The sequence below is a fragment of the Salvelinus namaycush genome, chromosome 39, assembly GCF_016432855.1.
Source record: "Salvelinus namaycush isolate Seneca chromosome 39, SaNama_1.0, whole genome shotgun sequence".
NCBI lineage: Eukaryota > Metazoa > Chordata > Actinopteri > Salmoniformes > Salmonidae > Salvelinus > Salvelinus namaycush.
The window spans coordinates 8,451,219-8,468,689 of record NC_052345.1 but is presented as its reverse complement, the minus strand read 5'-3'; the positions used below and the strand labels follow the sequence as shown (position 1 = coordinate 8,468,689).

Here is a 17,471-nt window from a genome sequence, read left to right as displayed (position 1 = left end):
TAAAAAGGCGGGGTTATTCATTGACCGACGTTAGCTTCGTCCACAAACATTGGTTCACTAAATACTAACCATTGAACATGCGCTGTAGAGAGTAGGCGGGATTTCCTGATACTTTTAGCATTTCGGCCTCTCTCGTTGAAGGGCACTTGTTCAATTCCGTGCATAAGGGTCGTGTGTTGAAGGTAAGAATAGTGACAATCAATATAACATCTAGCTTTATTAATTTACCTACGTTTTATAACAGCGTTGTCCAGGACGCTGTTGCTTGTGGTGTCTCTAAAATGCCAGTTTAGTTGTTTGTCAGTACCAACTAATTTTGCTAGCCAATATTGCTAACGTTAGCTCAAGACAAGCCAGATTGTTTGCGAACGTTAACCTCTAGCGGTAGCTAGCTAGCTACTGCCTGGCCAGCTACTGTTTTTGAATGAAAGTGAACCAGCTAACAAGCAATACCCACACAAATATAGCAGTCCGCTTTGGGTTGAATGGTACCACACAATTACATGATATAATTACTGTAACTAGCTAACGTTACGTTAGCCCATTTGTTAACACTGTTGTGGGAAGAAGCTGCCTGGCTTGCAGGCCGTCAGGCTTGTCAGCTAGGGCTACTGAGCTTCAATGTTTGACAGGCAAGTTGTCTTGAGTAATCATTTTTTCCCCCAGTCCAATAAGTACTGATAAACGTCTTGCGCATGGGTGATTTGTGGTTGGCATTACTTTTTACTTTCCCTCTGTAATCCTCCTATTATCAATGCATTGTAATTGACTGAGTAATCTATTTCTCTCGGGACCAGCTACTATCCAACATGGGCGGACACGACGCAGGAACCAGTCACCAGTTTACTGGTTTTGCCAAGTACTTCAATGCATACACAATCACAGGCAGGAGGAACGTAAGTTCATGCATGAATTACTGTGCAAGATGGTGTACAACCAGTTCACATTCTCAGAAAAGTCACACTTGTACTATTCTGTCCACAGTGCGTCTTGCTCACATATGCAAGCATAGCCACCATTGCCCTCTTCTTCAAGTTGAAGCCCAAGAAACAGGCGGCTGTCACGGCAAAGTGATGTGAGTGTATTGCATAGGATACCGTCAGTTTCTCGTACCCATTTTGTCTAGCAAACGTACCATTTAATAATTTTGTTAAGACTGCACTGTTTAATTCAGAAATGTGTATTTGACTATAATCAGTAGTCTTTGTATGGACAATACATGTTTCTGCCTGGTGGAAAGCTAACTGTATATTTCCCATGTGTTCTTGTTTCCCCACAGGTGTCCTGGCTGTTCTGTAGTATAGTGGTCGGAAGTTTGGCGACAGCTGGATGTGCTTGTAAGAAATAAGGCCATATTTGGCATCACCGGGTTATTAACAATAAAAACTGTAAAATTTAACCCACCAAGTTATTAAAAAAGTGTTTTATTTACACAATATGCACCGTTATAAAATATTCTATACAGCATGACAGCCACTTAAAGCTGTGTTTGTGGCAGTGAAAAAAACATTGTCTCTTTTAATAGGCTAGTAATGGCACTCTTTAGAGGAGTAGGGTGACATTGCACCTAGACACTGGTCCTGGGTCAGTTTTGCGAGGACAAGCTTATCCTGGATCTGTATCTAGGGGCAATTCTACCCCAGAGCCATTTTAGGCTGGGTAGGCTCAATCAGATCCTAGATCAGCTTGATGGTGCTGCAGCTTTTGGAACAACCATGGTCCTTAGGTCTGCATCAGACAAACTTCAGTTAGCCGATTCAACTGGTTGGGCATTTTGCTTTGTTCCACTGTCTAACTGTGGTTGGATATGACTTTCGTAATTTCTCATCACACAACCCTAGTTAATCTTTTTTAGCAGGGGGTTCTCTGAACATCCTCATGGGTTGTAGGCCCCTGCAGCCAGCAGTAGGTTCCTGCGGGTGAAGTGCAGGTGAATGACAGGGGTGGACTTGGTCATGTAGGTGCCTAGCAACAGCTCCTGGGAGTTCTCTGGTAGATGGATGTGACCTGTTGCCGCGGTAAAGTCATCCAGCTCCACATCATCAAAGGCCTTCAGTGTATCCCACAGTTTAACAGTGTTATCCATTGAGCCTGGAAAATATTATTATTATGAGTGGTGGAAAACTACAAGCATACATTTCTTGTAGACCCAATATCCCCCTAAACCATACTGTGCTTGCTCAGATATTTTCTTTTCACATTGTCCTTTCAAGTATGGTGGGTGTATGAACAGGCCAGCACAAAGGGCACAGTAGTGTGAAAAGGCTATTACATGCCAGTTAGACTAAAGGGACACCAACCTGAGGCTAGTATCTCTCCGTCCCTGCTGAACTTGAGGGCGTAGATGGTATCAGTATGTCCCTTCAGCTCTCCGACCATTAGGCCGTGACCAACATCCCACAGTAGAACCCTGCTGTCAGTTGCTCCCGAGGCCATGAACTTCCCATTGGGGGAGAAGGCCAGGGAATGAATGGGGCCCTGGGAACCAAACCGGTTTATTGAGATGGAGGTTCAGTAACATCACACACATTACTCTTGTGTACAGTATGCAACAAGTTATTTTAAATCATACATTTGTACAAAAGGACATGTTACTCAGGGTTGTGAAAAAATGAATTCAGGTTGTTCCTCCTCCCTTTCAAGGTATTGTCTCCCATTTCATGCCTACTAAACATGACCTTGAACACCAAACCATCCTATACACATTCTATTGGGAGAGAACAGATCACCAGGTTCCCTACGACCTTCAACTCTTCGTACCTTGTGACCCGTGAGGATGCGGACACAGTTGCCAGTCAGGACGTCCCAGAGGCGGATGGTACGGTCAGCTGAACCCGTGGCCACGTAGTTGGCGTTAGGGTGGAAGCGGGTGCACGTGATGTCAGCCAGGTGACCAGCGAACATACGCAGGGGCTGGTAGTGGTCAGTCGCCCACAGACTGCGGAAGAAGACAACGCAAAACCTCAAAAAGACCAGTAACTGTTTTCTTGTGACCCATCAGGTAAACAAAACCAAATTAGTCAGGCTTTTTCTCTAGACATAAATTAAGCCTTGAAAGCCCTTTCAATAGAGAATTTCCATTGAACATCCTTCTCAGTCCAGGAAACAGGCCCAAAGAATGACATTCATCAATTGCATTGAAACAAATGGAACATTAGGTATTAATAAGGGTACTTACCGAGCGACTCGGTCATGTCCCCCAGAGATAAAGTAGTAACCATAGGGTGAGAACTGAGTGTCCCAGACAGGGTAGTTGTGTCCTTTATACCCCACCAGACAGGTGAACGTCTGCAGACTCCACAGTCTGACCGTACCGTCCTCAGAACTGGACAACAGGTAGTTCCTAAAATACATGATTAGAGGAGAATTGAAGTTAACCATAGAAATAAGAACACTAGAAAACACAGTAACTAGTGTTTCAAATCTCTATGAAGTTAACAATTAATTCAAAATATGTATCCTTGCCTCCTCTTTAACATTAGTCCAATACGCCACACTACATGATACACCCAGGTCCAGTTTTCCAGACACAGATTAAGCATAGTCCTGGACTAAAAAGCCCTTAGACCAGGGGTGTCAAATAAAAACAGTGTCGTTTCTTGACTGTCCAGCTCGCTAATAATCTCTAGACAGTCAGGGAGCATAACAAATTTCATTAACGATGTATAGTGAACTCCTTTTTAGAAGAATTTGACGGCAAGGAAATAAGACAGCTTCAGTGCGGCCTTCCAGACCTCATTGAAGACCGAATGCGGCCCCCGGGGCAAAATCAGTTCCACGCCCCTACCTTAGACATTCTCCATTGAGCATTCTTCATAGTCCGAGTCCAGGTTTAATATGAGTTTGGGAAAGTGTCCTCCCCAATGATCACTTTATAACATCTTACCTGTCAGGGCTGAAGCTGATGCCGTATACTGGTCCACTGTGTCCGTACAGGATCTTAGACTCACTGGCCGTCTTCTCATCCATGATCCTCTCCAACACGTCATCAGACTCTTTATCAATATTACTCAGGTCTACAGGGAGATGAGAGAGAGAGGGAGCAGATTTAAAGTCGCGGTTACTATCAATTTATGTGCAAGCTTATGATCTTAAGTTCAACAATGGTTATAGATGAATTGTGGAATGCTACTTTCAGCCTTGGTTATAACATGTGTTTCGATGTGTGTATGATGTATTGTATATTATCTCTGTGGTCACCATTGTCATTTACCTGCTGCAGATTTGACCCGCCGTAGTTTCTTGGGTGTGACGCTCCACACCCTAACGGTGGAGTCAGCGAAGCCCCCCGCGATCAGACTGGAGTCATCTGTGAAGTCCACCGCTGTCAGACCCTACAGGTCAAAGGTCAAGACAGAATACTGTATGTTACCGCATTGTTTTGTGGTAATACTGTGAATAAAAGTTTTATTCCCAATATTAAATAATGATGCTTTAGAAGCTTCACGTTGATAACACTGAGCTCATCACAAAAAAAATGAATAAGGTTTTGTCAACATTGAAATCATGTTATACTTGAATACTAATAAAGTTATCATTCAAACATTCAAAATCCATATCCAAGCATGGCTGACCTGGTAAGCGTTGAGGAAGGAGTAGAAACAGATGGAGGGTAGGTTGTCTGGGCCCAGACGGATCTTCTTAGTGGCCTCCTTCATGTTCATGATCTTGTCCAGCTTGTCAGAGTCCTTCAACTCGGGGAGGGGGATTCTTGGATATTAAAAATTAACACGGTCAATTTATACATCATTCATAAGTCATAATCAGGCAGTAACAGTTGTTTCAATGGGGAGGGACTGCAAATGCTAACAAGCTTCGTGGCTAACTCTAGTGCAGAATAGAGTACAAATGTTGTTCGTGGTCTCTGAAACATAAGGAAATCTGGGCTGTGTTCATTAGGCACCAAATGAAAACTGACTGAAACAGGGACTACCTGGACTGGTCCAATAAGAAATAAACATTTTCATTTTCCCTAGCAAAACGGTTCGCTAGGGTGTGTGCACTAAGGAAAACAATCCCGAACTAAAGAAATGTGTCAGTGGTGACATACCTAGTTTGTTGGGGTGCGTTGGGGTCCTGTTTCTTGCTCTTGGAGCCCATGCTGTCCTTCTTAGGTTTCTTCTTCTTGGGTTTGCCCTCCTCGTTCTCTGCCTCCTCATCCTCATCATCCAGAGGTACTTCGATCTCTGGCTCCTTCAGAAGACCATAGAACACCTGCACAACAGCCAGGAGTGGTACAGTAAGTGTAGTCAGTACAGATAGTTTTATTCTCTCAATCAGTAATGCATATCTAAAATGAAAAAGTATTGCTCACTGGCTTGCTCACACATGCATTGATAACACTATCACTTTAAAACAAACCAGCTATTACAGATTTTTGCTTCAGCATCACTCACACTGACAACCCCCCCCCCCCCCCCCCCCCCCCCCCCCCCCCCCCCACACACACCCACACACACCCACCTTGGCTTTGTTGGCATCTCTCTTGCCCTCCCCAGCCAGACTGCCCGACATGGCATCAATCTGACTTTTACTCCGAGGCATCCCGTCAAAGATATCAATATAGAGATGTTCCTGTATAATATTCCAGATCTGGTTGTTCTGACGTTCCTGCAGGTGCCTCTTCAGCAGCTGGTAAGATAACATACGATACGTTATTGTCAACTGCCACAGAGACCTTGACATTTCTGGTTTCCCCCCCCCCCCCCCCAGTCAGTGCTGGGATTTGAAGTTGTTGGCCCACCAAGACTACTTACCTGGTAGGAGTCTCGGGAGATGCGGAGGACAAACTTGCTGGTCCTGAAGTCCAGCATGGTCTCATTTCCCTTCATGTGTTCCTTCTTGGACATGCTCGAGAGGATGCGGAGGTCCTCCTCGTAGTAACACTCCTGGTCACCGCTGAACCTGAGGCAGGGAGAAGAGTCAGTGGATCTAACATCTAAATAACACATGCATAGTGTCACATTACACTAAGTTAGGCAGTTACAAATAGAACAGGTTGTTTTCCATTTGATTGTGGAACTCATAAAAGTCCTTGACAAATCAATACACCAGTTGGACCTAAAATCAATAAAGACATGTGCTTGACAGGCAGGAACTTTGGAGACGCTACAAGGGAGCAACAACACTACCAGTCCACAACACTTACTTTTCAAAAAACTGTTTAGCCTCATTCTCGTGGTTGTTGTAGACCAGCTCCAGGTACATGTGGACAAACAGTGGGTAGAAGACCTGGGAGAGTTCAGCTCTGTGGCAGTCCAGGACAGACTCAATAAACTTCTTCAGGCCATTATAGTAGAGTGGGTACATGACAGGGTCCCCCTGCTGGCTATAGGCCGACAAGACAACGTTGACGTCTGGTTGGTCTTCCCCACCTGATGCTGCCACCACTGTACAAGCACAGTAGTAGTTGTTAGAATAATGGAAATATATTGGAGTAGCTAACTAATAGTAATATAACTATTGGTCTTATCCATAGTAGTTTGGGGGTTGGGGTCCTGCGACTAGTAAAGGCCCAGTGCACTACTTTTGTGAAAACAGAAGATAAATGTATTTGAGTGTTTACCTGCATTTGTAACCTGAGTCTGACAATTATCTGTACAAAACAGTTAACTTGAGGAACATAAAGATACTTGCTTGATATGTTTTCCAGTTTCTTGAAATACTAAAGAAATGCAACTTATTACTATGTGAAAACTGAAATGGTCTATTCATTCCTTTTCCATTTAAGTAGACATTCTTATCCAGAGCAACTTATAGTAGTGACTGCATACATTTTCATACTGGCCCCAAATGGGAATCGAACCCACAATCCTAGCATTGCAAGTACCATAATCTACCAACTGAGCCACATCATCAGAAACCACTTGATGTCTCAATGTACTCAATTACTGTATTGTGCATTGTTGTTCTTCATGGTGATGGAAAGTCTACAGGTACAAACCTAGATGACCAGCCTATGTACAATACAGTAATGTACATTTACATTAAAAGGTTTATAAGGATGGTAAATTGTGTTTTTTCTATTTTATTTGGTCAAGAAAAATATTAAATTTGATCTGGATGTTTTGTGTCTTTGCCCATAACTTTCCACATTTTGATGTAAATGTTTGAGGACAGGGTTTGTTCTTTCTGTATTCCATTAGAATGGCAATCGCAGAGAAAGGGACAGGGCAACAACTCTTACAATTCCAACTATTGAATTCTGCACGATACTGCTCTTAATTAAACAACTACCTTTTTTTGCCAAAGCAGAGATGCTGGAGAAAAAAAAGTGCTTCACAGTAACATACCTCTATATCAGTCCGCTTATACTAGTAAAGGCCGAGTGCACTACTTTTGTGAAAATAGTTTTGTCCAAAAATATAACTATTTTGCATTACTATATATATTTTTTCATTCTGTTTTTTTCAGGGGGTGCTGCACACACTCAGCACCCCTACTTCCCGCGGCTATGGTCTTATCGCAAGAACTGTTTTCATACATCTACCAGCAACAGTGTGAGGAACAAACAGCAGTTTCAGGACTGCCTGTCAAGCTCTCTCGTGTCTCATTCATTCAACAGTAAGCCAACTGGCAATAACAAATCAATTGCATTGCGTGCCCTTGTGAATATGCAAGTTATAATGATGTATTTGGTATCTTAGCTGGGTAGCTAGCTAACAAGGCAAATAAAAACAATACGCATGACTTTTGAATGTGATCGCACGAGACCTTTTGGGGGTGCGGTGGCCGGGGGTGCGACGGGGGTGGCGATTGACACTCGGCTGAGGAGAGAGTTGGCATCCCCCCCATCAGCACCGACATTTGGGACGCCACCCGATCCAGCTCCCGCCGACTCGGATACCGGGGAATCATCGGCATCTGCAGATAAGCCCGCTTCTCGCCGCAAAATATCGACCGACTCGGTCAATTTATTCCTCTTGAGAAATTGCAACACCGCGAGCAGTGTCTGTTGATCTTCACCCGATCCCGCAGGAGATTTCGATTTACCGCCCGAAGACGTAGAACCGGGTGACGAAGAGTTTGCATTGATATTTCCAGACCCATCGTTTGTTATTTCTGTTTTTATGTCTTTTTCGACCTCCAGATTGTGCTGACCATCTTGCACAGCCGCCATTTTCGAAATGAAGTGCGCATGTACGGGCAAAATAAAGAAACGTGGACCGCACAATATCTGACATTCTGATTGGTCCTCCGAAAGAAGAAATTGTAGTTTCGTTGGTTCTCAGTGGTGTAGGCGAATTCTTAGAGAACCGTCATTCCTGTACAAGAGCCAATCAACATTTGAGTTTATAACAATTTCTATTTTTATTTTTAGAAACGATTTATTATGGCCAACTCATATTTCTTGCTTGTATAAATATTGTGCTATGATGTTTACATTTTTTGTATCATATGAAAATCTTGTATTTGTAACTTAGTTAACATTATTGAAGAGGACAGCTAATAGCTTAGAGGTAAATATGTTTTGCATTAGTTGTATTGCTTTTAGTTTTAGTTAGTATATATTTTTCACCTGCTGACAAAAATATACAAAAAATGATTATCCTTGACTGGGGATCTGTGATCTATATGTGCCAGTCATGTGTCAGTTGTACCGTGGTCCCGTGTGGCTCAGTTGGTAGAGCATGGCACTTGCAACGCCAGGGTTGTGGGTTCAATTCCCACGGGGGGACCAGCGTTCAATTCCCACGGGGGGACCAGGATGAATATGTATGAACTTTCCAATTTGTAAGTCGCTCTGGATAAGAGCGTCTGCTAAATGACTTAAATGTAAAAATGTAAATGTACCAGTAGGTGGCACTTTGGGCCCACTGTCACTTTCCCTGACGTTTGAGAGAGTGATCAAATCTCCTTAAAGGGATTCGGCAATACCAGTATATTTTTTTTATTGCTGATGTTTTCAATGAAATGGTGTAAAAAAATTAAGAAAAAGCAGTACATTTTTATATTCTAGTCATTTAGCAGATGCTCTTATCCAGAGTGACTTACAGGAGCAATTAGGGCTAAGTGCCTTGCTCAAGGGCACATCGACCGATTGTTCACCTAGTCAGCTCAGGGATTCGACCAAGCGACCTTTCGGTTACTGGCCCAACGCTCTTAATCGCTAAGCTACCTGCTGCTCCTTCAACAAGGCTCTGCTGTCAATCTATTCTACGAGAACGACATATTGAGTACGGTTACATGCACACAATAATACAATAAGGCAATTTTGATTTTATTATTGTGGATAGTCAGATTAATATAATAGTTTGTTTAAACTGTTTACATGCTTTGCAAGAAGAACGATTTTCCTAATAATCCAGTTTACATGGACACCTCTGAAATCAGGCTACCTGATGGGACAATAAGGAGGAACTTAGGTGAATAAGTAAACATTTCCTGACTCAAACCGATAGTACTTTTGACCAAAATAGCTCATTCGGCCAGAGGCTTTCAATAAAACAACATTTCACAGATTTCTGAATCATGAATTCACCATATATGGAAAAGATTTTTGTGTAGATTTCCACCGTTGTGAAAATTACAGTTTAGTCCGTTGGTCTTTCAACCTATATTGAAAGTTTAAAAAATGGCAAAGTCGCAGAGCTTGCATCCAGTAACGTCAGGAGTCGTGACCCATTTTTGCAGTTGTTTCAGTATAACACTACAGTGAGAGAGAGGGGGAGAGGACAAAGTCCACTGAACTAGTTTCAATGTATGGAATCACTTCAGAGTTTCTTGATTTTGGGTAAACTTCTCCTTTAAATAAATGCAGGAAAAAAATCCTGTCAAATTGAACTTTCTACCACAGCGACCATGGTATTTTTGTGAAGCCTATTTGTTTCTGAGTTCGGACATGTAAAGTTTGTATGTGAAAACTATCTTTAAGATGCATACTTTCACTTTTTCTGAACTCAATTCACTCGCGTTTAAGAGGGAGGCTTGTCCTACCGGTGCTGGTACCTGCGCCGATCAAACACACCGCTGGAACACCGAGTAAGGTGTTAACATTCCTAATAATTCCAAAGATTTCTCAGCAAACTAGGTGTTTTATTTGGCGTATGCTTAGATTTTGACCTTATGCCGATTAAGATAAACAGACTAAAGTGTTTACATGACTATTGCCATACTTGGCCTACTGCCATAATCATGTGTAATATCGAAGTATTAGTGTGCATGTAAACATACTCATTGTTACAGTGAGTGTGACGTGTGCCACTGTACTTTCTCTCTCTCTGCACTTTAACGGAAACTGTAATTTATACCTTCATTTTAGGTATTCTCACCAGTAAAAAACTCAAACGTTTTACTGCAGCATACTGTAAATTATGGTGCATTGTGGGAAAATTGCTGTATATCGAATGGTACTGTAATTCCACCCCACAGAATACTGTATCTTTAGAGCGTCAAAAACCTTTTGACCACTAGTGGGTGCATGGTATTGTTGTTTCTGGCTCATTAACATATTTTGAGGAGCGCCTTGTAAAAGGCTATATTTGTTGCACCCGTGAGTGAGAATGTACATTTTACGGTATTGTACTGTGTGTCAATACACAGTACTTGCTTTGATACCATTTTTATATTACAGTAGGTGTACAGTAATATTAAATATAGATTTTACTTGCCACCGAGCTGCCTGTAAAATACATGGTAACCCCTTTACAGTGTGGCCAACACACACACACACACACACACACACACACACACACACACACACACACACACACACACACACACACACACACACACACACACACACACACACTCCCTCTCTCTTTAGAGCCATAAGGATTCATGCTATTGCAGCCTGTGTTCAATCATTCTCCCAGCAAGATTTCTGATGGGAATCTTTGTCCTTCACTAATCCCTGTATATCCTCTTATATTCTACACTGCTTATCTGACTTTAGCCAGACTAGTCATCTTGTCTAAGGACATTGTACATAGAGATTTCATTTAAGATATTGATTATTTTAAGGAATAACATACAGGTGTACGATCTTAATTTGATCTATATTCAGTCACAGCAAAACAATCCTGCAGCGACAGGATTTGAGCGTTTAGTCCATAATGTTGCTTGATCGGTGGTTAGGCTATTAGCTGGCCAGAAGTAGGCTACACGAAGTGCAATACTGTTAATATAACCGTGTGTTTGTGTGGGTTTTCAGTCAATTGATTGAAATCCCAACGCTCATCATTCTCAGCAACAAAAGAGTGATCAAATTACATCTGGAACTACTGCTTGAGATTTGGCCAAAACCACATGTCAGTATGTGTTAACATGGTTGAACAGTTTCATAGCATTATGATCTAATATATGTCAACATTTAAATCAATCAGCTTTTACTTTGAATGCACCCTATTGCTGGAACAAAATTCAAAATACACTACCGTTCAAAAGTTGGGGGTCACTTAGAAATGTCCTTGTTTTTGAAAGAAAAGCACCTTTTTTGTCCATTAAAATAACATCAAATTGATTAGAAATACAGTGTAGACATTGTTAATGTTGTAAATGACTATTGTAGCTGGAAACAGCTGATTTGTAATGGAATATCTACATAGGCATACAGAGGCCCATTATCAGCAACCATCACTCCTGTGTTCCAATGGCATGTTGTGTTAGCTAATCCATATTTATAATTTTAAAAGGATAATTAATCATTAGAAACCCCTTTTTCAATTATGTTAGCACAGCTGAAAACTGTTGTTCTGATTAAAGAAGCAATAAAACGGGCCTTCTTTAGACTAATTGAGTATCTGGAGCATCAGCATTTGTGGGTTCGATTACAGGCTCAAAATGGCCAGAAACAAAGAACTCTCTTCTGAAACCTGTCAGTCTATTCTTGTTTTGAGAAATTAAGGCTATTCCATGCGAGAAACTGCCAAGAAACTGAAGATCTCGTACAACGCTGTGTACTAATCCCTTCACAGAACAGCGCAAACTGTCTCTAACCAGAATAGAAAGAGTGGGAGGCCCCGGTGCACAACTGAGCAAGAAAACAAGGACATTAGAGTGTCTAGTTTGAGAAACAGATGCCTCACAAGTCCTCAACTGGCAGCTTCATTAAATAGTACCCGCAAAACACCAGTCTCAACGTCAGTGAAGCGGCAGCTCCAGGATGCTGGCCTTCTACAACATTAATGTCTACACTGTATTTCTGATCAATTTGATGTTATTTTAATGGACACAAAATGTGCTTTTCTTTAAAAAAATAAGGACATTTCTAAGTGACCCCAAACTTTTGAAAGGTAGTGTACATTTCATCTTGATGTTCTGATGCCAGTCGGTCAATTTAAAACATTGATTGGGGACTTAGTGGAGGAATTAAACATTTTAAAAAATCTGGGGGATTTGTGCTTCCCTGGACTGTTTTTGTATTTTAATGTATATACAGTACCAGTCAAGTTTGGACACACCTACTCATTCAAGGGTTTTTCTTTATTTTTACTATTTTCTACATTGTAGAATAATAGTGAAGACATCAAAACTATGAAATAACACTTATGGAATCATGTAGTAACCTAAAAAAGTGTTAAATCAAAATATATTTTAGATTCTTTAAAGTAGCCACCCTTTTCCTTGATGACAGCTTTGCACTTTTGGCATGCTTTTCCAACAGTCTTGAAGGAGTTCCCACATATGCTGAGCACTTGTTGGCTGCTTTTCCTTCACTCACTTCCTTCCTTCTAACTCATCCCAAACCATCTCAATTGGCTTGGGGTCAGGTGATTGTGGAGGCCAGGTCATCTGATGCAGCACTCATCACTCTCCTTCTTGGTCAAATTGCCCTTACACAGCCTGGAGGTGTGTTGAGTCATTGTCCTGTTGAAAAACAAATGATTGTTCCACTAAGCGCAAACCAGATGGGATGGGGTATTGCTGCAGAATGCTGTGGTAGCCATGCTGGTTAAGTGTGTCTTGAATTCTAAATAAATCACAGACAGTGTCACCAGCAAAGCACCCCCACAATATCAAACCTCCTCCACAATGCTTCACGGTGGGAACCACACATGCAGAGATCATCCGTTCAGCAAAAGGGAAGTCAAGGCAGGAAAAGAGTCATAATCCAGTTCAGAGTTAGGCAGTTACAGGACGACAGGCAGGATCAGGACAGGCAGGCAGGATCAAGGCAGGCAGGCAGGATCAAGGCAGGCAGGCAGGATCAAGGCAGGCAGGCAGGATCAAGGCAGGCAGGCAGGATCAAGGCAGGCAGGCAGGATCAGGACAGGCAGGCAGGATCAGGACAGGCAGGCAGGATCAAGGCAGGCAGGCAGGATCAAGGCAGGCAGGCAGGATCAAGGCAGGCAGGCAGGATCAAGGCAGGCAGGCAGGATCAGGACAGGCAGGCAGGATCAAGGCAGGCAGGCAGGATCAGGACAGGCAGGCAGGATCAGGACAGGCAGGCAGGATCAGGACAGGCAGGAAGGTCAGAACTGGGAAGACTAGGAAAAACAAGAACTAGCGCACAGGAAACACGGGAACACACTGGTAGGACTTGGCCGGACAAGACGAACTGGCAACAGACAACCAGAAAACGCAGGTATAAATACACAGATAATGGGGACAAATGGGAGACACCTGGTGGAGGGGTGGAGACAAGCACCAGACAGGTGAAACAGATCAGGGTGTGACAATATACGATGCCATTTTGGATGCACCCTGTGAGTTGGGGGACCTCTGTTGAATAAGGTGATTTATTGCAATGTGATTGGTGTTACAGGGAGGAGAGGGAAGGGGGAAGAAGAGGGGGTTATCAGATCCCCTTCTGCAGCACACCTGCTGAGCTTGCACTGCAGTCCGTCGTACAGAATCCCCCAGACTCCTCAGCATGGGCTGTACACCAGACCTCATTATCAATTACATAGATACAGTACAGGAAGAGAATGCACAATTTCAGTTGAAAGGCAAACTAGTATGTTTCGTATACAATATCATAGCAGGAAGTCTTGTCAGCATTAAGTAGGAAATTCAATAGGTTTCTGTTGAAAGTTATACTCTGTGGGGACAGGTACATCCATTTGACATTTTAGTCATTTAGCAGACGCTCTTATCCAGAGCAACTTACTGGAGAAAGTAGGGTGGTGTGCCTTGCTCAAGGGCACAACAGCAGATTCTTCACCTAGTCAGCTCGGGGATTCAAACCAGCAACCTTTCGGGTACTGGACCAACCTCTTAACTGCTAGGCTACCATTCTGGTCACAAATGAATTTATTAACCCCTGCATCTATTATTATTAGAATAAGCAGTTAGTGAAACACGAGCGTTTAACATTTAGAATTATTGCACTATTGTAAAGTGGCTGTTCCACTGGATATCATAAGGTGAATGCACCAATTTGTAACTCGCTCTGGATAAGAGCGTCTGCTAAATGACTTAAATGTAAATGTAAATGTAGAATGTCTGTTTCTGGATCACACAACAGAGAGATTGTTTGGAGGATGAAGATGAGAGTACTAGAACGGACTTTCAGTCCCACATCTGCTCCTGCATGGGACCACACCCTGGGCTGGGTAATGCTAACGTCTGTGCGTTCCCCCTCCTCGCCCCACACCGCCCTAGACTGCTGCAGCTGTTATGCAACAAACGCAGTGCTCCAGCTACACCTCCTCCTCCCCTGTCAAGGACCCTGGTCCACCGCATGTAAAACCTGGTGCTGGAATGTCAGTGTAATGACACCCTGTAGGTAGGAGGAAGCAGCGGTCTACAGGGAATCTGGACATCACTAGTTTGCTGGAGATGAGGAGGAACCTGTCACGCAGACAACTCCCTAGAAATAAGTGAAACTTTCCTAGATGGGTTACTGTTTCTACTAATAGCGATATTAATGCTTTCTTCATCACCTAAAAACCAAATCATAATGTTTATTGCTAATACCCCCCCCCCCCCCTCAGATAGATCTATAATGTATAGAACTGTAGATCTGCCACCTACTAATGCTGGCTCAGGGCTGAAGCACACGTAAAAGGGCCTAAGGTTATTGATTTAAGATCAATGGCTGTTTGGCCCTCCCCTCCAATAGCAATTACTAGAGACAGGACCTGCAGCGTGTAGTCTTAATTAATGCGTAATCTGCCACCTGCCTCCTGAAATGCCACATAGACATACTGCAGACCTCCTATAGCATCAATGTACAGATAGCAGCTTCTCTCTTACTGAGTGTCCATGTGGTGCATCGTTGAACCTTTGTGTCTCCATGACGTTGTGTGTGATGTGTGTGTGCGTGCGTGCTTGCGTGTGTGTGCGCAAGGTGATTTGTAGATCAGGGATCATGTGTAGCACAAGGTAGTCAGTCTCAAACATGTCCGTCCTTTAGCGATCAATATGTTGATCACAGCTGATATTCTGTCTGTTTCTCCTTAGTAGTTTCATTTTCTCCTGCCATTACAAAATACAGCAGACTGTCGGGGAATGGATGTAGTAGTAGTTGGTTTGTAGTAGGAAATGAAACAGAAATGTTGTTTGGTAGAAACAAATGAATGATGTTCTGGATGGCAATGACCCAGATGCTTGTCTAAGAGCTTGAAAGTATCTTGGCAGTTGGCACTGCGGCTGCCAGTGATTTGAAATAAAACGGAGTAATTTCGATTTTTTTCGTCAAGACATTCAGTGCCAGATTGATTTGTGAAATGAACACACCCTGGACGCCAGTAAATCTTGTGAAAGCATCCAACTGATTAAAGAGGTAACCATGCCAACGTGTTTTTTCCCTCTATTTTTTCTATTGTTTTTCTGCTACACTTTTTTACAGTTTGCTACTCTTTCTCTGTGGGATACTTTGAGAGGAAGTGGATGTATTGTATGTTGATGTGTAATGTGATACGGTCATGTGTTCTGTGCCCTAACTTGCAGTGCTGTTGGGTTTAGTGTTCTATGAATATTCAGGCGCTGTGAGCGTGTGTGTGTGTGTGTGTGTGTGTTCTGGTGTGCTTTAGTACCACCGGGTGTGTGCTGTTCCGTATTATATGTGTGCAGTGCACTCTCTCATATTCTTACGAGCGTCTGTGTGTGTATGCCCGCTGGTTGTGTGTGAGGGGGAAGGGTTCACATGTTCAGTAGCTTCACAGAAGGAAAATGACAACTCCCCTAGTCACACGCTGGGTGTCAGAACAAACCCATTCTCTCTCCTCTTTTCTCCCTCCCTCCCTCCCTCCCTCCCTCCCTCCCTCCCTCCCTCCCTCCCTCCCTCCTGCATTCACAACACATCCCTCACGTTGACTGTGTGGAAACACAACAGGGTGTGGCACTACCACCGTCGCACCGCATGACAAAAACACTACCAACGATGCACAACAAACAAACGCAACCACGCACGCACACACTCACACACACACGCATGCACACACGCCAGCACTCCAAGAAACAAGAAGGACTATTTTATCTACAGTTCAGTAGCACTAAATCTAAACCACATGCCAAACTGAACATTATTAAAAGATCTGATGAATGACCCTTTAAAGCTGTCTTGTTTAACCTGTTTGTAAAATGCTGCCCTGATGATGAGATCGTTTGGGAGTTTTACAGCCATTGACTGTCTGTTAAGTGCACTGCAGTCTGCAGCATAGGTGACTGTAGCCATAGAGATCTCCTTTGTCACACTCAGGTGCTCGCTAGGTACTCTGATGGCAGAACTCTCTAGAGCCCTCTTGCCTGCTGGGGTTTTCCAATTAGTCTGATATCAATCTGCAGTCATTGAGTTGATATAAATCATGTAATTCCCTTCAATGCCCAGTCTGGTGAAAAGTCTTCTTTCTTATTAGATTGAAATGTGTGAAGGGTGTGTGCGTGCGTGTTCGTGCATCTGCGTCTGTGCGTGTGTGTATGTTTTCCGCTTGGCAGAGGAGAGCAATGTAACACCATTCTATGACAGAGGAGGACTGAGATAGGGCGTGGTACATCCACACTTCCCTTCCCCCTCTTCACTACCCCTCTTGTTAGGTGTGTGTGTTTCAGGGAAAGCACATGGCACAGAGAACAAGGAACTGACAAAGACTTGCCAAAAGATACAATGAATCCTGATAACAAATTGCATGTTATACTTTTTAACAAAACATTTATTGAGGTCTTCTGTGAGACGATGGTACACACTGCCAAAATTAATTTTGTTGTGTGTGTGTGTCAAATAATAGCCATGCAATACTGTCAGTCTTTGGTCCCTCCCTATCCGTTCAGTCTGTGAGAGAAGGCCTTTGCTTTGCTGTCTTTACCTGCCTTCAGACTCTGTGATAGCTGTGTTCTGTCATTGCTCAAGCCCCTGGTCAGTGAACTAGTTCCTCAAGCTGTTTCTAGAAAGATAAGATGCTGGTTGCCTTGTGTTCGCTGCCCTTCCTTAGTGCTGGGTTGTAGTTTATCATAAAACGTGTCCTTACTGCTCACTGAACACAGATTTGAATCTTTTAGACAGAATCGTGAGTGTTCGAGGCACTGCTTACCTTTAGCAAATGAGCGTCTATGCTCATTTGAAAGGTCTCTGCTGAGGTGTGTATTTG

The 17,471-nt window shown here is 43.0% G+C and overlaps 2 protein-coding genes across 2 annotated transcripts; one reads left to right on the top strand and one right to left on the bottom strand.

Annotated features, from left to right (window-relative positions):
• The first annotated feature begins 86 nt into the window (after positions 1 to 86).
• LOC120032958 (ATP synthase membrane subunit DAPIT, mitochondrial-like) lies at positions 87 to 1,403 on the top strand. The gene is made up of 4 exons (XM_038979235.1): positions 87 to 182; positions 798 to 896; positions 985 to 1,075; positions 1,280 to 1,403. The coding sequence occupies exons 2-3, from the start codon at positions 810 to 812 to the stop codon at positions 1,072 to 1,074; spliced, it is 177 nt and encodes a 58-aa protein (XP_038835163.1). The 5' UTR covers positions 87 to 182; positions 798 to 809; the 3' UTR covers position 1,075; positions 1,280 to 1,403.
• An 11-nt stretch (positions 1,404 to 1,414) lies between these two features.
• LOC120032956 (transcription initiation factor TFIID subunit 5-like) lies at positions 1,415 to 8,119 on the bottom strand. Its single transcript, XM_038979234.1, has 12 exons — positions 7,714 to 8,119; positions 6,149 to 6,389; positions 5,757 to 5,904; positions 5,464 to 5,631; positions 5,051 to 5,214; positions 4,575 to 4,710; positions 4,214 to 4,334; positions 3,887 to 4,016; positions 3,179 to 3,343; positions 2,761 to 2,938; positions 2,301 to 2,478; positions 1,415 to 2,091 (listed from the first exon to the last, which is right to left on the bottom strand). Exons 1-12 carry the CDS (start codon positions 8,117 to 8,119, stop codon positions 1,877 to 1,879), a joined length of 2,250 nt encoding a protein of 749 aa, XP_038835162.1. The 3' UTR covers positions 1,415 to 1,876.
• Positions 8,120 to 17,471: the final 9,352 nt, after the last annotated feature.

What these genes read in the sequence shown, in the direction of transcription:
- LOC120032956 (XM_038979234.1), bottom strand. Translation starts at nt 8,119, where the DNA reads ATGGCGGCTGTGCAAGATGGTCAGCACAATCTGGAGGTCGAAAAAGAC. An exon ending in TCTCCCGAGACTCCTACCAG is followed by an intron (nt 5,632 to 5,756) that starts GTAAGTAGTCTT and finishes TTATCTTACCAG; the next exon opens with CTGCTGAAGAGGCACCTGCA. An exon ending in CCTTCCTCAACGCTTACCAG is followed by an intron (nt 4,335 to 4,574) that starts GTCAGCCATGCT and finishes TTTGACCTGTAG; the next exon opens with GGTCTGACAGCGGTGGACTT.
- LOC120032958 (XM_038979235.1), top strand. Translation starts at nt 810, where the DNA reads ATGGGCGGACACGACGCAGGAACCAGTCACCAGTTTACTGGTTTTGCC. An exon ending in CAATCACAGGCAGGAGGAAC is followed by an intron (nt 897 to 984) that starts GTAAGTTCATGC and finishes TTCTGTCCACAG; the next exon opens with TGCGTCTTGCTCACATATGC.